Source organism: Chroicocephalus ridibundus, chromosome 7 (genome assembly GCF_963924245.1).
Source record: "Chroicocephalus ridibundus chromosome 7, bChrRid1.1, whole genome shotgun sequence".
NCBI classification, from domain to species: Eukaryota; Metazoa; Chordata; class Aves; order Charadriiformes; family Laridae; genus Chroicocephalus; species Chroicocephalus ridibundus.
In genome coordinates, this window is record NC_086290.1 from 50,752,214 (window position 1) to 50,766,445 (window position 14,232).

General features: G+C 45.7%; 1 protein-coding gene across 4 annotated transcripts in view; it reads left to right on the forward strand.

Moving 5' to 3' along the window:
- The first annotated feature begins 4,847 nt into the window (after positions 1-4,847).
- The window catches only part of NF1 (neurofibromin 1), a 96,518-nt gene continuing 87,133 nt past the window's right edge, over positions 4,848-14,232 (forward strand). For all 4 annotated transcript variants that reach the window (XM_063342550.1, XM_063342552.1, XM_063342551.1 and 1 more), the window contains exons 1-2: positions 4,848-5,135; positions 13,715-13,858. In XM_063342550.1, coding sequence (XP_063198620.1) covers positions 5,076-5,135; positions 13,715-13,858 — 204 coding nt within the window. In that variant the 5' untranslated portion in view covers positions 4,848-5,075. The remainder of the gene's footprint in view (positions 5,136-13,714; positions 13,859-14,232) is intronic.

Consider the following 14,232-nt stretch of genomic DNA (forward strand, 5'->3'; position numbering starts at 1 on the left):
GATGGTAGGTTTCTGGACCAAAGCTGATAAATAAAAATTAAAAAGTATCACTAAGCCGCTGCTGGAGTGCGTGACAAATGCTGGTGAAAACGAGAACGTGGGATGGGAGGAATGAAGAGAAGAAATCAAAATATGACACGGAGACTTTAGTGAGTAGGAGAAAAAAAAAAAAAGGTTAATAAATAAATAATTGGAGTTGAAAATACAAAGTAGAGAAAGGCAAAAGATAAAGATGTGGGAGGGGAAAAATCCATATTGTCTGGCAAGAAGCCAAGAGAAGTGTCACCTCCAAGAGCCAGTTCAGGCACAATAAAAAAGAGGCGTAGATCTCCTGAGTAAATTGTAGGTGATAGCTAGAAATTAACTGAATCTTAAAGAGTAAAACACATCAGAAAGAAAGGAAATGCTTAAGGGCATCTAGCTTTAAAGGGAATTTTATTGGAAGTCGTGTTGTTAAATGATGCTAGCTAATGACAGAGGATCAACACCTTTACTCTGGAGTAAAGGGCAAAGCCAGTGAGTTGGGAATTAGTGTGGATTTTACTACAGATCTGGCCAGGTCATTTTCTCTGTCTGCCTCGACTTTCTCATCCCGTTCCCCATCCTCTGACTCAGGCAAAGAGCAGAAGTGCCAGAATACCTCCAAGGAAGTGATTCAAGTGGCATTTTATGGCTTGACTAGAAACATCGGTATCTGGAAATTTCATGTTCTCACATAGATAAATTTCCAACTCATACTTCTAGTGGCTTAGCTCCTCAGGTTTTAGTAGGTCTAAATCTACGCTGAGAGAGAACAGAGACACAGCAGGGACTTTCCTCGTCCTTGTGACTCCTACCGCTACTGCCACTTCTGACAGCCACAATGGGAAATTTTTAGTAAGGAAAAAACCATTGGCATTCACACTAAAGCCTGACAAGACTTTGTAGATGCCTTAAGCTGTAATTTCTTTAGTTTACATATAAGCTTAAGGAAGTGCATTAAGAAACTCTTGCTAAAATGTCTTAAAAAAATCCACCAAAATAACCCAGAAGCATGAGAGTGTCAAGAGCTGTGAAAGAAATAGTAGCACAGCTCAGAATTTATCTGGAGCTAGGGAACTTGGAAAGATTAGCTTCAAACAATATCTAACTAGCAGTTATAAACTGTCAGGTGTCTCTGCCTGTTGGAGGACAAAACGTGTGTTTTCATGGATCCAACAGACAGGGTCTAGCACAAAAATTAATAGCAGAGATATTGTGTGTTTTTCTAGGACAGCAGATCACTTCTAGGACAGCGGGTCTCAGGGCACTTTGTATTGAGCCTAGGAAGAAGAGGAAACAATTAAAAGGAAGCAGAGAGCATTGGGAAAGAACGAGCTTGACCAAATACTGGCCAGAATTTTCCAAAGAGTTTGGGGGAAACACTTTGAGAATTTCCAACATCGCCGTTCAACCTCTGAAGTTTCCCCCTGTCTAAAATCTGGGAATACTACAGCAAGTCATGTTTGAATGTAGGGAACGGATTTGCTTTGGGAAAAACACTGTGAGAAACAGGAAGAGGCACTGTTTGTTTTGTTTAGTAAATTTTGAAGGGAAGAAATAGCCTGTCTTTTTCTACCTGAGTCAAGAGTTCCCAAGATGCTTCTCAGCTAATCTTATCACCCCTGATTTCTTTCTGGCTTTTTGAGACGTGTTTTTCATGAGCATATCAGTAAGCTGAAGCCCTTTCCTACCCCCTGCGTGAATTACTATTGTTTAGATTTTGGCAGAATGTGGAGATCCCTATGAAGATTGTGGCTGTATTGCCTTAAGTGGATATTATTCCTGCCTGATTGCTGTGGAATGCTTAGAGGTCAAATGTATAAACAGTTGAAAAAGGAGATTTGACAAGTTCATGGAGGAAGGGCGCAGCAGGAGCGGTCGGGCCTCCAGCAATCCCAGAACTGCTGTCTGCTGGGAATTTGGGAGGGATGTCAGCGGAGGGCGAGCTCTGTGTGCGCTGCTGTGCCGGATGGGCACTGTAAGCACAGCAGTGGGGAAGCGGTGAATTCTTCTGAGACATGGCCTCTGATCTACCATCGGCAGAATAAGCCAGCTTAGCTCAAGCCATGAGGAAGGTGAGGATGAGGAAGCTGGCTGACCGTGTCTGGAGGAGGGAGCATTCACGCAATCCCTGCAGCGGAAGGTGCTGGTCCAGGGCAGCAGTGATCCCATCTCCAGCCAAGGCTGCCTTGGCAGAGGGCGTGCCTCTGTGCCTAAGGCCTCACTCTGTACCATTTTAGGCTGGGTTTAAGGCTGATGTTTCAAACTGCAAGACCCTGTCCAGACAGAGCTGACCTGGCCGCAGGCGTTACCATTTCCAGCTGTTTGTCACTGCCCTCTGCAAAACGCTCCGGCTCCTCCTTCTCTGCCAGCCCGAGGACCGTTGTACTGAACGGGGAGAAGGGAAGGGATGAGCCCTAGCCCTCAGGGTCTGCTCAATCGTAAGGTAATAAACAGTTCTGGGCAAGATTTTGGCTCCACTGAATCCATTGGGTGTTTTGTGTTTGTTTCTGGCTTTCATACTCAATGACGAAGCCTTTTCTGCCAGCCCAAACCCTTCTGGGTGCGCAGTGGAGTGAACCCAGCTGTGATCTCCGGGAGCCAGAGGAGAACGCCAGGGGAGCTGCAGCTCTTGGAGAACGGACCCAGCCTCATCCTGTTTCCCAAAGATTGAAGTAATCGTTTACCTGTTCGGAGGGGAATGTCACGGAGAACAACAAATGCTTGTAAAATGGTGTGGGGACGCAAACCGCTCTTTTACTGATGTGCTTATTGCTGAGCCTTTCTTTGTGCTCAGGCGCACAACTACCATTAGAAAAGGTCCCAGGGACCAGCTTCACTCGCCACCCAACTCACTTCAGATTTTGCTAATTAAGCAAATACATCCACATGTCATGTAGGTTTGGTTTGGATATGAGTATATATAGCCAATACATTAGAAGTCTTTTCTAGAACATAAGACAACATTTAGTCTGAAAAATCTTTTTGAAACATATTAATGCTGGCCATTATGATGCACTCTAATGCAAAGGAATCAATAGCCTTTACACCACAGCTAGGTTATTGTACACAGCAAATGAATAATACAAAATTCAGTGCACTTAACAGACCAATATTAGACTTCACAATTTGTATAAATCAGAATGCTTTTTGCATTTCCTGAAAGACAGTACCACAAGTTGTACAGACAGAATACTGCTATTTATTCTTCAACCAATTAATCGGGTTTTTTTCTTAAATAAAGTATTTGCAATCGATTTTCATGTTTTTGTAAAACATCTGCCTCTTCAAATATTTGCTATGAACCCAGTTCCTGAATTTGTTGCTAGAATGCAATGGAATTGTTCATACTGTAAGTCTGAATTACAGGAATTTAATTGTTATTTACAGGGAAAGAATATGTACCTCAGAATATATTTCGTATTGCTATTACTGGTAATAGCATAATAGCAAGAGTCTCCAAGTCAAACCGAAGCCCCTGCTGGGTGGAGTAACAGAAAGAAAATCCATTTTATTCTCCAGTTCTTCACTGTGCATTTGTCAATTTTAAGTCCTGTGTTCAAGACGTCTTACCTCAAGTTGCATCTTTGTTTATATTGTCAGAATTTTAACTTGACTCTAGCATGAAAGGACATTATTTTGTGCTTCGGTCTGCCCAGAAGGAAAACAAATTAACATTCCCAAGAAGGAAACTGGAAGTGGATGTTTATTTGTTTTGTTATCCGCGTATCCTACTTTTCTGAGTCACAGAGAGTAAACAGTTGGCTGGGAGCTGTTTAACTGGGCTGGGGAAGGGTTGGTGTGTGCTACGTGACAGGTTTTTAGTTACTGCTGGAGTTCTGCAGGGAAGCCTTGAGACGTAACAGAAGCCGTTAAATGCAAACAAACTAATTTATTAAAGAATAAACTCTTTTTTTTTTTTTTCATTTAAAAGGTAAAATACAGATTCCGGTCTGTGTGCAATACCCAAATTGTAGACCTCTGTCAGGCACCGTGGCTTTGAAATGGCCACTGCAATTCGAGTGAAGTAAGCACCTGCCAACCGCCTCGTCGTTCTGCCAAGAGAAGGCGTAAATCATCCCCTGAAGTGCTACGGAAACCTCACACCGAACGCACACCCGCACTTTGGAGGCGAAACGTTCCCTTACCATCTGTGGCCAAAGGACAGAAATTTGGTTGACGGTAATGCATTGAATAAATAAATAATTCCAAGGCCGACTTTTACAACAACCATCTGTTTTGTAAAGTAGCTTACACGATTACATTTTAACCTGGGAGGGTTTCTGCCCCTCTCTCTCCCCCGGCCCCGCAGGGTGCCCAGTGGGGAACATGGACACAGGCCGGAGAGAGCCTGCGCCGGCCCCGGGCGCCACCGCCGTTATTCCCCCGTGGGAGGCGACGAACCGCCCGGCCAGGCCGCTTTACCCCCGGGGCAGCCGGCAGCTCCTCTGCTCCCGCTGGGAACCGGAGGACGGGCCGCAGGCTGCGGCCACCGGCGGTGCGATCCCCGCTGCTGCCGGGGCTGGGGGCGCGGCGGCGCCGAAGCCCGGGGGAAGGGCCAGCAGCGGCCAGAGGCGCCGCCGGGGCGCAGGCGGAACGGGGCAGCCCCGGGAGCGAGCACCGACGGGGCCGCTGCGGCCCTCACAGAACCCGACCCCCGCCCCAGGGCGCATGCGCCACCCCCCTTCGTCCCGCTGCGGCGCAGGCGCGGGGCGCGCGGGGGCGGGGTGCGCAGGCGCGGGCCGACCCCGCCCCGCCGCCGCGCAGGCGCCGCGCGTCCCCGCCGCCGCGCAGGCGCCGCCCCGCCGCCGCCCGTCTCTCGGCGCTCCCCCTGGCGCGGCGGCCGCGGCGCTGCGGCTCGCGCGGGCGGGGGCGGCGGCTGCGCTCCCGCTTCCGGTGTGGTGTCATGGCGGGCCCTGGGCGCTGATGGCCGCGGGGAGCTGAGGGCCCCGGAGCGCGCCAGGGATACGGAGACGCTCCCCTCGTCCGGCGCCTCTGCTGCCGCCCGCCCTGCGGGGATCCGCCCCCCTCCCTGGCCGGGCAGGCGGGGGGACATGGCGGCCCACAAGCCGGTGGAGTGGGTGCAGGCCGTGGTGAACCGCTTCGACGAGCAGGTAGCGGGGGCGGCCGCGAGGAGGGGCGGCGGGCCGGGGCTGGCGGGGGAGCAGGGGCGGCGCTGGGAGGACTGCGGCGGGCCGCTGCCGGAGGTGCAGGGCCTGTGCGGGCCGGGGGCTGCGGGCGGGGAGGGGGCGAGCGGCGGGGGAGGCTGCCCCGCGCCCGGTGGCGGAGGCGGCGGGGGAGAGCGCGGCCTCCTGCCTTCCCCGCCCCGCCGCCGGCCCTGCCGAGGGAGCGGGTCCCCCGGCGCCCGGCTCGGCGGCGGGTCCGGTTCGGTCCCGGCCGGGGGCGGCGGCCGGCGGCGCCCATTGTGCCGGGCAGGGTGGGGCCGGGGCCGCCCGCCGGTCTGTCATCCCCGCGGCCACCCGGGCCCGGCGGCGAGGGGCCTCCCCGGTGCCCGTCTGCTCCGGGTGCGGCGGCGGGGCTGCGCGGGGAGCGGGGGCTGCGGCGCCGGGCTCCTCCTCGCTTCTGCTCCCCCACCCCTGCCGAAGCGTGTTTGCTTTTCGTAGACATTGCCGTGAAATTTACTGCTGCGCTTTACACCGTCTTCCTCGTGAGAAAGGAGGTGTAAAGCCTCAAGAATGAGTTTAAGGAGGACCACGGGAGACTGCCCAGGCATTTCCACCTCGTTCCCCATAACGTAGCAGTGGCTGTCAGTGGGAAATCTCAGCCACATCACTGGGAGCATGATTGTATGGGATGAAGGGGGGTTTCTAGCCAGTGTCGTTATAGCGGTAGATATTTACTTCTCTCTGCAAAAGTCAGTGCCAGTTTGGAGAAGGATTTTTCTGAATGGAAGGAAGAGGGATTTGTTGGCCGGAGACTCTGTATTTCTCTGATCCACATGCAGAAACTGCTTACTGGGATTAGGCGGCATGACTTTCTCAGTGGGGCTAAGCCTAGTGCTTAGACTCTGCATTTTTACTCCCAAGATGCTTCCCTGATGTGGAAGCGTGAGCTCACCTTAGGCTGAATGATCAGTTTCTGTGTTTTCTGCCTCATTTTGCTGTCCTGTGAGTACAGGCGTTGTGTCACACAAGACACAGCTCTGTGAGACCCTGCTCATTGTAACATGTTTCAAGAACATTCAGCTGGTTCGATAGGTTGAATTTTGTTCACCTGCCTTATAATCTCATGTCCCTCTCAGCGATGCTTGGCTCTTAACAACCCACAGAAAGATTGTGGCCTGGTTGAATAAAAACAAGCTGTTTTGTTCTTCATTTATATTAAAACTGCTGCAAATGGAGTTTATTTAAAAAAGGAAAATATCAAACTTTGTCTTTCGACATTAAAATGGTACAGATTTTCCCAATACATTTTAGGCATATTTGCATAGTTAACTTATCCTCCCCCCCCCCCCGTGTTATCTTGAGTCATAGATCATTTTTTCCATAAGCTTAAAAAGCATGGTACTGATTATACTCCCAATAATGCAAGAAAATATTTCTTTGTGTACTGGTGTTAAAAGGCCCTAGGCTTTGTCGTTTGCTTTGTTATGTATATTGTAGAACTGGCCTTGCCAACATCTGTTGGGAGTTAAGAACTTCAGCTTTTTAACCAGAATTACTTTTCTGTACGTTTTATGGGATAATTACAGATAGATGTATGGGAGGAATCCTCTCCTGATAGGAAGAAAGCTGTTCTGATTTTATAGATGCTAAAATACTGGAGTTGCAGGGGTAATATACATCAAATATGGTATTGACTGTTGCAGTCATAGTGTAGCTTGCGTGATAGGTGCTATTTACAAAATTTTGATTAGTTTATACAAAATTTTGAGTAGTTTATTGCATATTTTTGTTTAACTGTTTTGTTTTTTTAAATATTGTATCATCAAATGAATGAAACAGTGATGCAAGGATGAGGCGTTATTCTCTACTTTTATTGTGAGGAGTCTTCTCTCTCATTTCTTAATTTCAACTCGGGGTTCTCGATTTTATTTGTTTGATTTTAGTACATCATTTCTTCTGCCTTGCTTACTCTGACAGTGGTGTTCACGGTGGAAAGGTGACTGTTGTTAACTGACTCCCCAAACGCCAGGTTGTAGTGACACCGTCACGACTGCTAAATGCATTGTCGATCAATGGTGATATTTGTGCGCTTCTTGTAACTCCTTATGCTTGTGTCATTATTGGGTGGTCATGTGGTTGTGGTTATTAAGTTATCCGCTGGATACATTCTAGACTGCTCATTTAAGCATCAAGTTCATAATTCATAAAAATATACTGAATATGTGCGTGTTATTTTAGTAGTGATGATGCAGTTTTGAGTTTTTGCACACTCTGCCCGTCTAAGTGCAGGAACCTCTTGATTCAGCACCGAGGGAGCCACTGCTTATTATGTCCGTCGTACATTTGAGTGAGGAAGGGGAGCTCATGTTTGTTGTGAATTGTTTAGGTTTGGGTGTTTTTTTTCCAAGGTTTCTTCCTTCCTTTACAAAGGAGGAAAATGTAACCCTCATTCACCAGAGTTTATAGACGTAGACAGGCTTTTCATTCATTTGCTGAGTGCTTGAATTCATTTTAAGACAGATGAACCAACAAACTGAGAGAATGCTAATCTGTACTGAAAACAAGAAAAATCAGTGCAAACCAGTCTGTTCTTGTCTACTCTTGTTTATTGTTATAAATGCTGCTTTAACCAAAATCTGCTTTTGTGTGTACAGTTCTGTGGGCCTGAAATGACTGGCAAGCACAGTTCTATGAATTAACCAATGACTGGCTGACTGAGTCAATTTTTCAAATACGCTGCCAGTCTTGCCCGGCTGCGCTCACTCCCGAGACTACGACTGCTGCAGCGCACTCTTCTTTGGGCTCCCCTTGAAGGCTGCGTGGAGGTTTCAGCTGGTGCAGAAAGACGCTGTTGATGGTACATGGGAGGCCAGATCACATTTCTTAGGTAGCACATATGAAACCTCTGGACCGATTTTGTATGTAGGACTAGTTATTATGTTTTTCAAAACTTTCAATGATCAGTGTAGGCTGCAGGAGCACAAGGAGGCTAGGCTATGTTTTAGTAGAATTCTCTGTGGTTTCAAACATAATCAGGTCTTTGTAAAAGAAACTTGTCCCTTTTTTCCTATGGAAATGTTCACTTACAATTTTATGTACGGTATTTTTATAGTATTTTTAAATGTGTTAGAGACTGAAGTCATGGGAAGGCTGCTACAGTAGAGAAATAGTTGTAACCATAGTCAGAGAAACCTTACTGCCTAAACCATTTGAATCTAGACTGTTTGAAAACTATCAAATATAATGAAAGGTATTAATCCTGTATAAACTTGTGGCGACTTAAGTGATTATGATATGCTTTAAAGAAAGAAGCCCTTCATTATGTGGATTATGGTTTAGGCTCCCCATTTGTAGTTTATGAGATATGATTGCTTTCGGTTAAGAAAGCTTTTGTAAAAACTGAAAGCCAGTAGGAATGTTCCATTCTTACTTTCATTAAAAGGCATTAAATTAAAGCAAATATTCCCCCCTTGTGTTAATTCTCTCTGTGGCATTTGACATCTATACAGAATCAGAGACCTGCAAAAGCATTGTCTGCAAGTACCAGCTTTGTGTTTTTCATTGCTGTTTCTCATCTTGGCTTGCTAAGAAATTGCTAGTAGTAATAAGATGTATTTTAAAGTATTTCATGCGAGTTCTGCCAGCTGCACTCCCCCAACTTTTCTCCACACCTGCTCTGTCTGAAAGGGATTTCCACAGGAGCCAGGAACAGAGACAGACCCAACCACTGCTCTTAAGTACGGTTTCATCTTTCTCTAAGGTAAACGTGAAGCAGCTTTGATCTTATTTTTCTAAAACAGTGTGTGTAATGTATTTCAAAATGAAGTGCTGTACTGCACACAGGCGCTGTCCTAAAGAATAGGTGAAGGGATGGCCCACGTGGAGCAGGTGCTACCTGAGTCCATTAATGAACTGTTGAATAGCATTGAGATGAGTTGCTAATCCTTCCTTATTTAACGCAGCGGCTTGCATTAACAGTGTGGGTAGATACACGTTTATTCACAGTACCAACTTTTAGTTAACCTTTTGAAAATACTGTTGGTTTTGTTTTTTTAGAGCAACGCGGATAAAATATTTTCAGAGTTCTGTGTTATTCTGAAGGCTCAGTTGTGAGGTTCTTTTGCTAAGCATTGCCTTTTTAGAAGGTGATGCAGTGCATGTTTGTAATTGAGAGGAAGATACCTGTTGATTTTTAGAGAGGTTTGTATCTGGTTCTGACAGTACTGATGCTGAGTGGTGCTGTGTATATTTTCTGTCTCTCACCAGTGTCTCTGTGTGTTACAATCTACTGAAGAAGTTCCAAGAAATTATTTGAAAGGGAAAAGCTAGGTAGATTTCTATGCTGTTCAGGATAGCACCAGAGATTTTTTTTTTTCTGGATGTTTGTTACTTTTTCCTGAATTGGAATCAAAGGCACAAGGCTCAGATGCATTCAGGCATCTCAAGGCGCTCACTGGAAATGCTCAGCATGTTACGGACAAGCGGAGAATTCCCCTTCCTGAGGCGGATCCCCACCGTGTCCGCCCTGCCCGCTCCCAAGGCCGGTTACACCGGGTGCTGCTCTGGGCTGGGGTCAGCGAGGGGGACCAGCACCCGGCCACTGCTGGGCTGGTGCTCGGAGCAGCTGGTCACCCAGTACCTGTGCGGGGCTGTAGTGACCACTGTCTGCGATACCAGGCTTGTCACCGTAGTGGTCTCAACCGCCGTCATCCTGACTAGGCTTATCTGTCAGATTTTGAATTCTTAATGTTCCGCAAAGTTGCGTCTTGCACAGAAAAGTTGAAATAGTGACTTCGTTTGAAGGGATAAAGCACTTAATCTTGCTCCGTAAGCTCTGAAAATAAGAACATTTAATACAGTCATTTACTAAACAGAGACGATTAAACTTGGTGTTCATTAATTACAGGTGATAAAGAAAAATCCATGGCTTAATGTTAGCCTTTCTCAACAGACTGAATGCAGTGTCCTGCAGACCTTCAAGCCTATTAGTGTTGTTGGTTTCAAATCAATGTCCCGGTATGTGTAGCAAAAGATTGTACCTTATCCTATCGGATTAGAGGGTAGTTGAAATAGGTGCTGATAGCTCTTCTACAGACATGGAAAACACACATTTTTCTTAATAATTAACATCTAATATCAAATAAGGATTCCTTAACTGCACATTTTTGGATACATCAGTCTCTAACTTGAGGCCACTTCCAAAGACACGGCAGTCTTCCCTGCTATCAGATACCGTAGCGCTTTCCTCTTCTAACAGCTCTGCAGTTCTGTGGGAGCACTTTAAAGTTTCAAAGCCAGCTTTTGTAATTTGACTGTAATGGTACTTTTTGGATCTTCATCTTACAGATTTTGCTGTTTTAGTTGTTTCAGCAGTACCTGATACACAAGACGACTTGTACCCTGAATTTGGGATGCGTTTGGGTCTTGCCCTGTGTTTTTGCACCTGTCAGGCTCCACCACTTATTGGCTTTTCCTTGTCTTTTGCAGCAATGTTCTTTTTTAATTGATCTTAGAAGGTTTAAAATTTGATAGTTGGAAAGATTCCAGATTTCATCTACCTATTTTGTCCGTCCACTGCATAAAATAAGGCAAATTATAGCCCCAGATGCCATTGCTCCCTGCCCTGTAGCTCACGGACACCTTAGCGCGACGCAGTGGAACTGGGTCAGAGAGGGGCGTACGGCAGCGTGCCGCGGCCTGGGCTGTGCCTGTACCAGTGCAGTTACAAGGACTGTTGCTTCCTATTTCAGTGGTGTAAATAGCTGAATTAGATTAGCAGACTGTCCCTCCGCTAAACTGGGATGAGTTCAACATGGCGCATGTGTTCGTAGTTTGAAACTCCAGTTATATTTAAGCTTTGTGCCTTAATTTCCGTTTCTAATTCAAATAAAAGCTATTAGGGAAACCATTTGTGTCAGACTTTCTTATTTCTAAAATAAAATTAAAGGCAATGAAAGTAAAATTTCAACTTTTTTCCATTTATTTTTCCTTTTTTTTCCTTGTAATGTTTATATGGATGGATGTTTGTATAGAAGTTAAATAATTTCGTTTCGATCTCTCAACACTGGCACTGCATTCTGTTAGAGGACATCAGTGCTCCAGCATGTCGGAGTGCACAAAGGAAATAGCTGGGAAATAAAAAAAACCCCAACCCAACAGTGCTAATATTTCCTTTTTATATAGTTTGCTATTTTAAATGGTAGTATAAAAAGCAATTTTACTTCTAGGTGACCTTGTTGCAGTGGTGGTTGTGGCAGGAAGCTCCAGAAGGGTGTAATGCGAAGTTTCTGTAGCATGGCAGCATACAGAACTAGAGCTGTGACACAGTTCTTTGAGAGGCACTTCTGAAGTGTTTTATCACTCACTGGTATTGAGCTTTTCTGATGTTGTCAGCACAGAGACTTGAAAATTCAAATAAAAAGTACTAGTAATGAAGAAAGTTTTAATTAAATGTATCTATCTTCCAGTAATGACTTCTGAAAAATAACCTCTAACAATGAAAACAAAGCTTGAGTCATAAATGCTGTTTGTTCTGCTTTTTCCAGTTTTAAAATGAGCATCTTGAAATGCATCGTGCTGTTTTACGGCATTACAGTCCGAACACTTGCAAGAGAATTACAGAATTAAGTGGAAATGCCTTGATTGCCCCATGGAAGTCGTTGCTATGGGAGGTTGTGCAGGAGAAGAGCACAAGACCTTCTTGGGGAGGGGTGAGCCCGTGGTGTGGTTCCCTGGATGCAGCACCTGGTGCTGGAGAGCCCCAAGGCACCGCCTGAATGGAGAGCAGGGGTTCCCCGGGGACCTCGCTGTTCTGCTGGGTCCGTGCTGTGACCAGCATGGCAGTGCAGTCATTTTTTAATTGGGTCAACCGTTCTCTTAGGAAAAACAGCCAGTCTCCATTGTGATCCTCGTCTGTGGTACCAAAAGAACTGATACTTCAACCCGAAACCACAGTTTATATGGAGTGGGAATTACACTTGGGCCTAAAAACTAGACAGTGTGTTGAAGAGGTCCATTTCCCTACGAATGAAGATGTCGATGTTAAGTAGGCTGCGTTTAATGACACAGTCAAAACTGTTGAAAGAAATGTTCCAAGTTTGGGGTTCTTTAACACAATTTATCTAGCATTTTACAAAGACAGTGATGTCAAATGGTTGGCAGAGACGTTCGTGACCGCTGACAGCAGTTTGACTGGATGACAGTATGGAAGGTGCCCTCACCAAATCTGCCAAGGCCCCCAACCTGGAAGGTTGCTCTTCAAGCATTTTGCCGCTGTAAAGCTGATTGTAATTCCTTGTGATTCTTCTTTTAACCTCTCTTAAATTCTCTCTCTCTTTTTTTTTTTACATTTTTTTTAAAAGATACACTTTCTAATGCAAAATATTACATTGTGGCACTTACTTTGAGCTATCGGTGTCTTTCAGAATACACATTTATCTAGAATTGGAGTCAAAATTGGTTAAAACTTGTAGTAGCAATTAAAGTTTCTATAGATAGTGAATTCCTCGGTCATGCTTTAAAATACAAATGGCACATGTGAATTATAAAAAGCAGTGATAATACTGATTCCTTTTTTGTTCCCATATTTGTTCGCATTTAAAAAATACAAATCCACAGTCAAATGGATTTTTCCGACAGTCGCTTCTCGTTTTTGGTGGTGGTTCGTAGCGGGCCAGCTCCAGCGAGGAGCGTGCAGGGGACAGAGTGCGTGCTTGGGGAGTGACTCGTTTGTGACCCTCGAAGAATTTGGGTACAGCATGAAACAAAGTGCCTAGTGTGCACACAGCAGGAAAAACATCTCCGTCTTGTGCGGTTACTCTGAATCTTATCTTTCCTGGAAAAGATGTGTTTCCGGTCTGGTTTTTATGGCTGGCTCTTGGGCAAAGGCAGTAAGGTGGGCTCAGGAGCGGTGCCTGGCTCGCGAGTGCTTGCAGTGGGTTTGAGGCTGCGGTTCCATCGCCCAGTGATGGTGGGGTGTCTTTGAGAGGGGACCCAAGGAGCCCAGGTCCTCGGGGCCTGTGGAGGCTGGCGGTGGCGGTTCCTTCTGGGACTCGGTTGTCCCTCTTGGCCGGCTCTGTCCTGCGAAGGAGTAGAGAACACACATGGAACCGCTGTTACCGCCTTCCAGCTCACCTCCTTTGTGAGCTGCTGTGATTTCCCTCCTCTCAGGTTTCAAGATGCAGTTTTTGCTTGCAGGTATTAGCCTTTTGAAGATTTTTGGTATTTAACAAGCTAATTTTTCAAATAAAGAAACTTTTCTTCTGATAATTCTGTCTTGCATTTTTCAGCTCCTTTTGATTGCTTTGACATTTGGTTTGTAGAAAATTTATCACAAACAGAGGTTTAGTTTCAATTCTGAAAAAGGAATAGGAATAGGAACTTCAGTATTTTGCTTTATAGATAACTAACAGAAAGATGACTGTAGAGAAAATGAAATAATGTGTGTGTAGTTGTCTCCTGTAGAATGTTTTTCAAGGTTGTTTCTGGGGCCTCAAAAATTTTTAACCCATCTTTAAAATTGTGATGTTCAATGTAAAAAGGCTTACGATGCTTCTCTCTTTTTGTAGCTTCCAATAAAGGCCGGCCAGCAGAACACCCACACCAAAGTCAGTACGGAGCACAACAAGGAATGTCTTATAAACATTTCCAAGTACAAGTTTTCCCTGGTCATCAGTGGTCTCACTAATATCTTAAAAAATGTTAATAACATGGTAAGTCTTCTCATTTTGGATCGTTGGGTGATTTTTCAAAATGGTTGTTATTTATTGATATTATACAATCTGCAGAGAGTCACTTGAGATTTAGTCAAATTGTGGCTTGCCTTTTACACTTCATTTCTTTCTTTTCATCCTCATGTGCTGAAGTTCACCAGCAGCACCGAGCTGTGTTACATGGAAAGGTGATGAGATGGGGTGAGGTAGTTGTGGCAGAGAGATCTAAGGAAGGTGGTGCTTAAGGGCAGCCCGCTGTTAGCCATGAAGCGCGCTGGGGCTGGGGCGGTGTGGGGCTTGCGAAGGAGTGGGTGCATAAAGGTACCTGGGTGCTCTGAGCAATGTTCAGGTACCTGTAGAATGCGCTGCTTTTG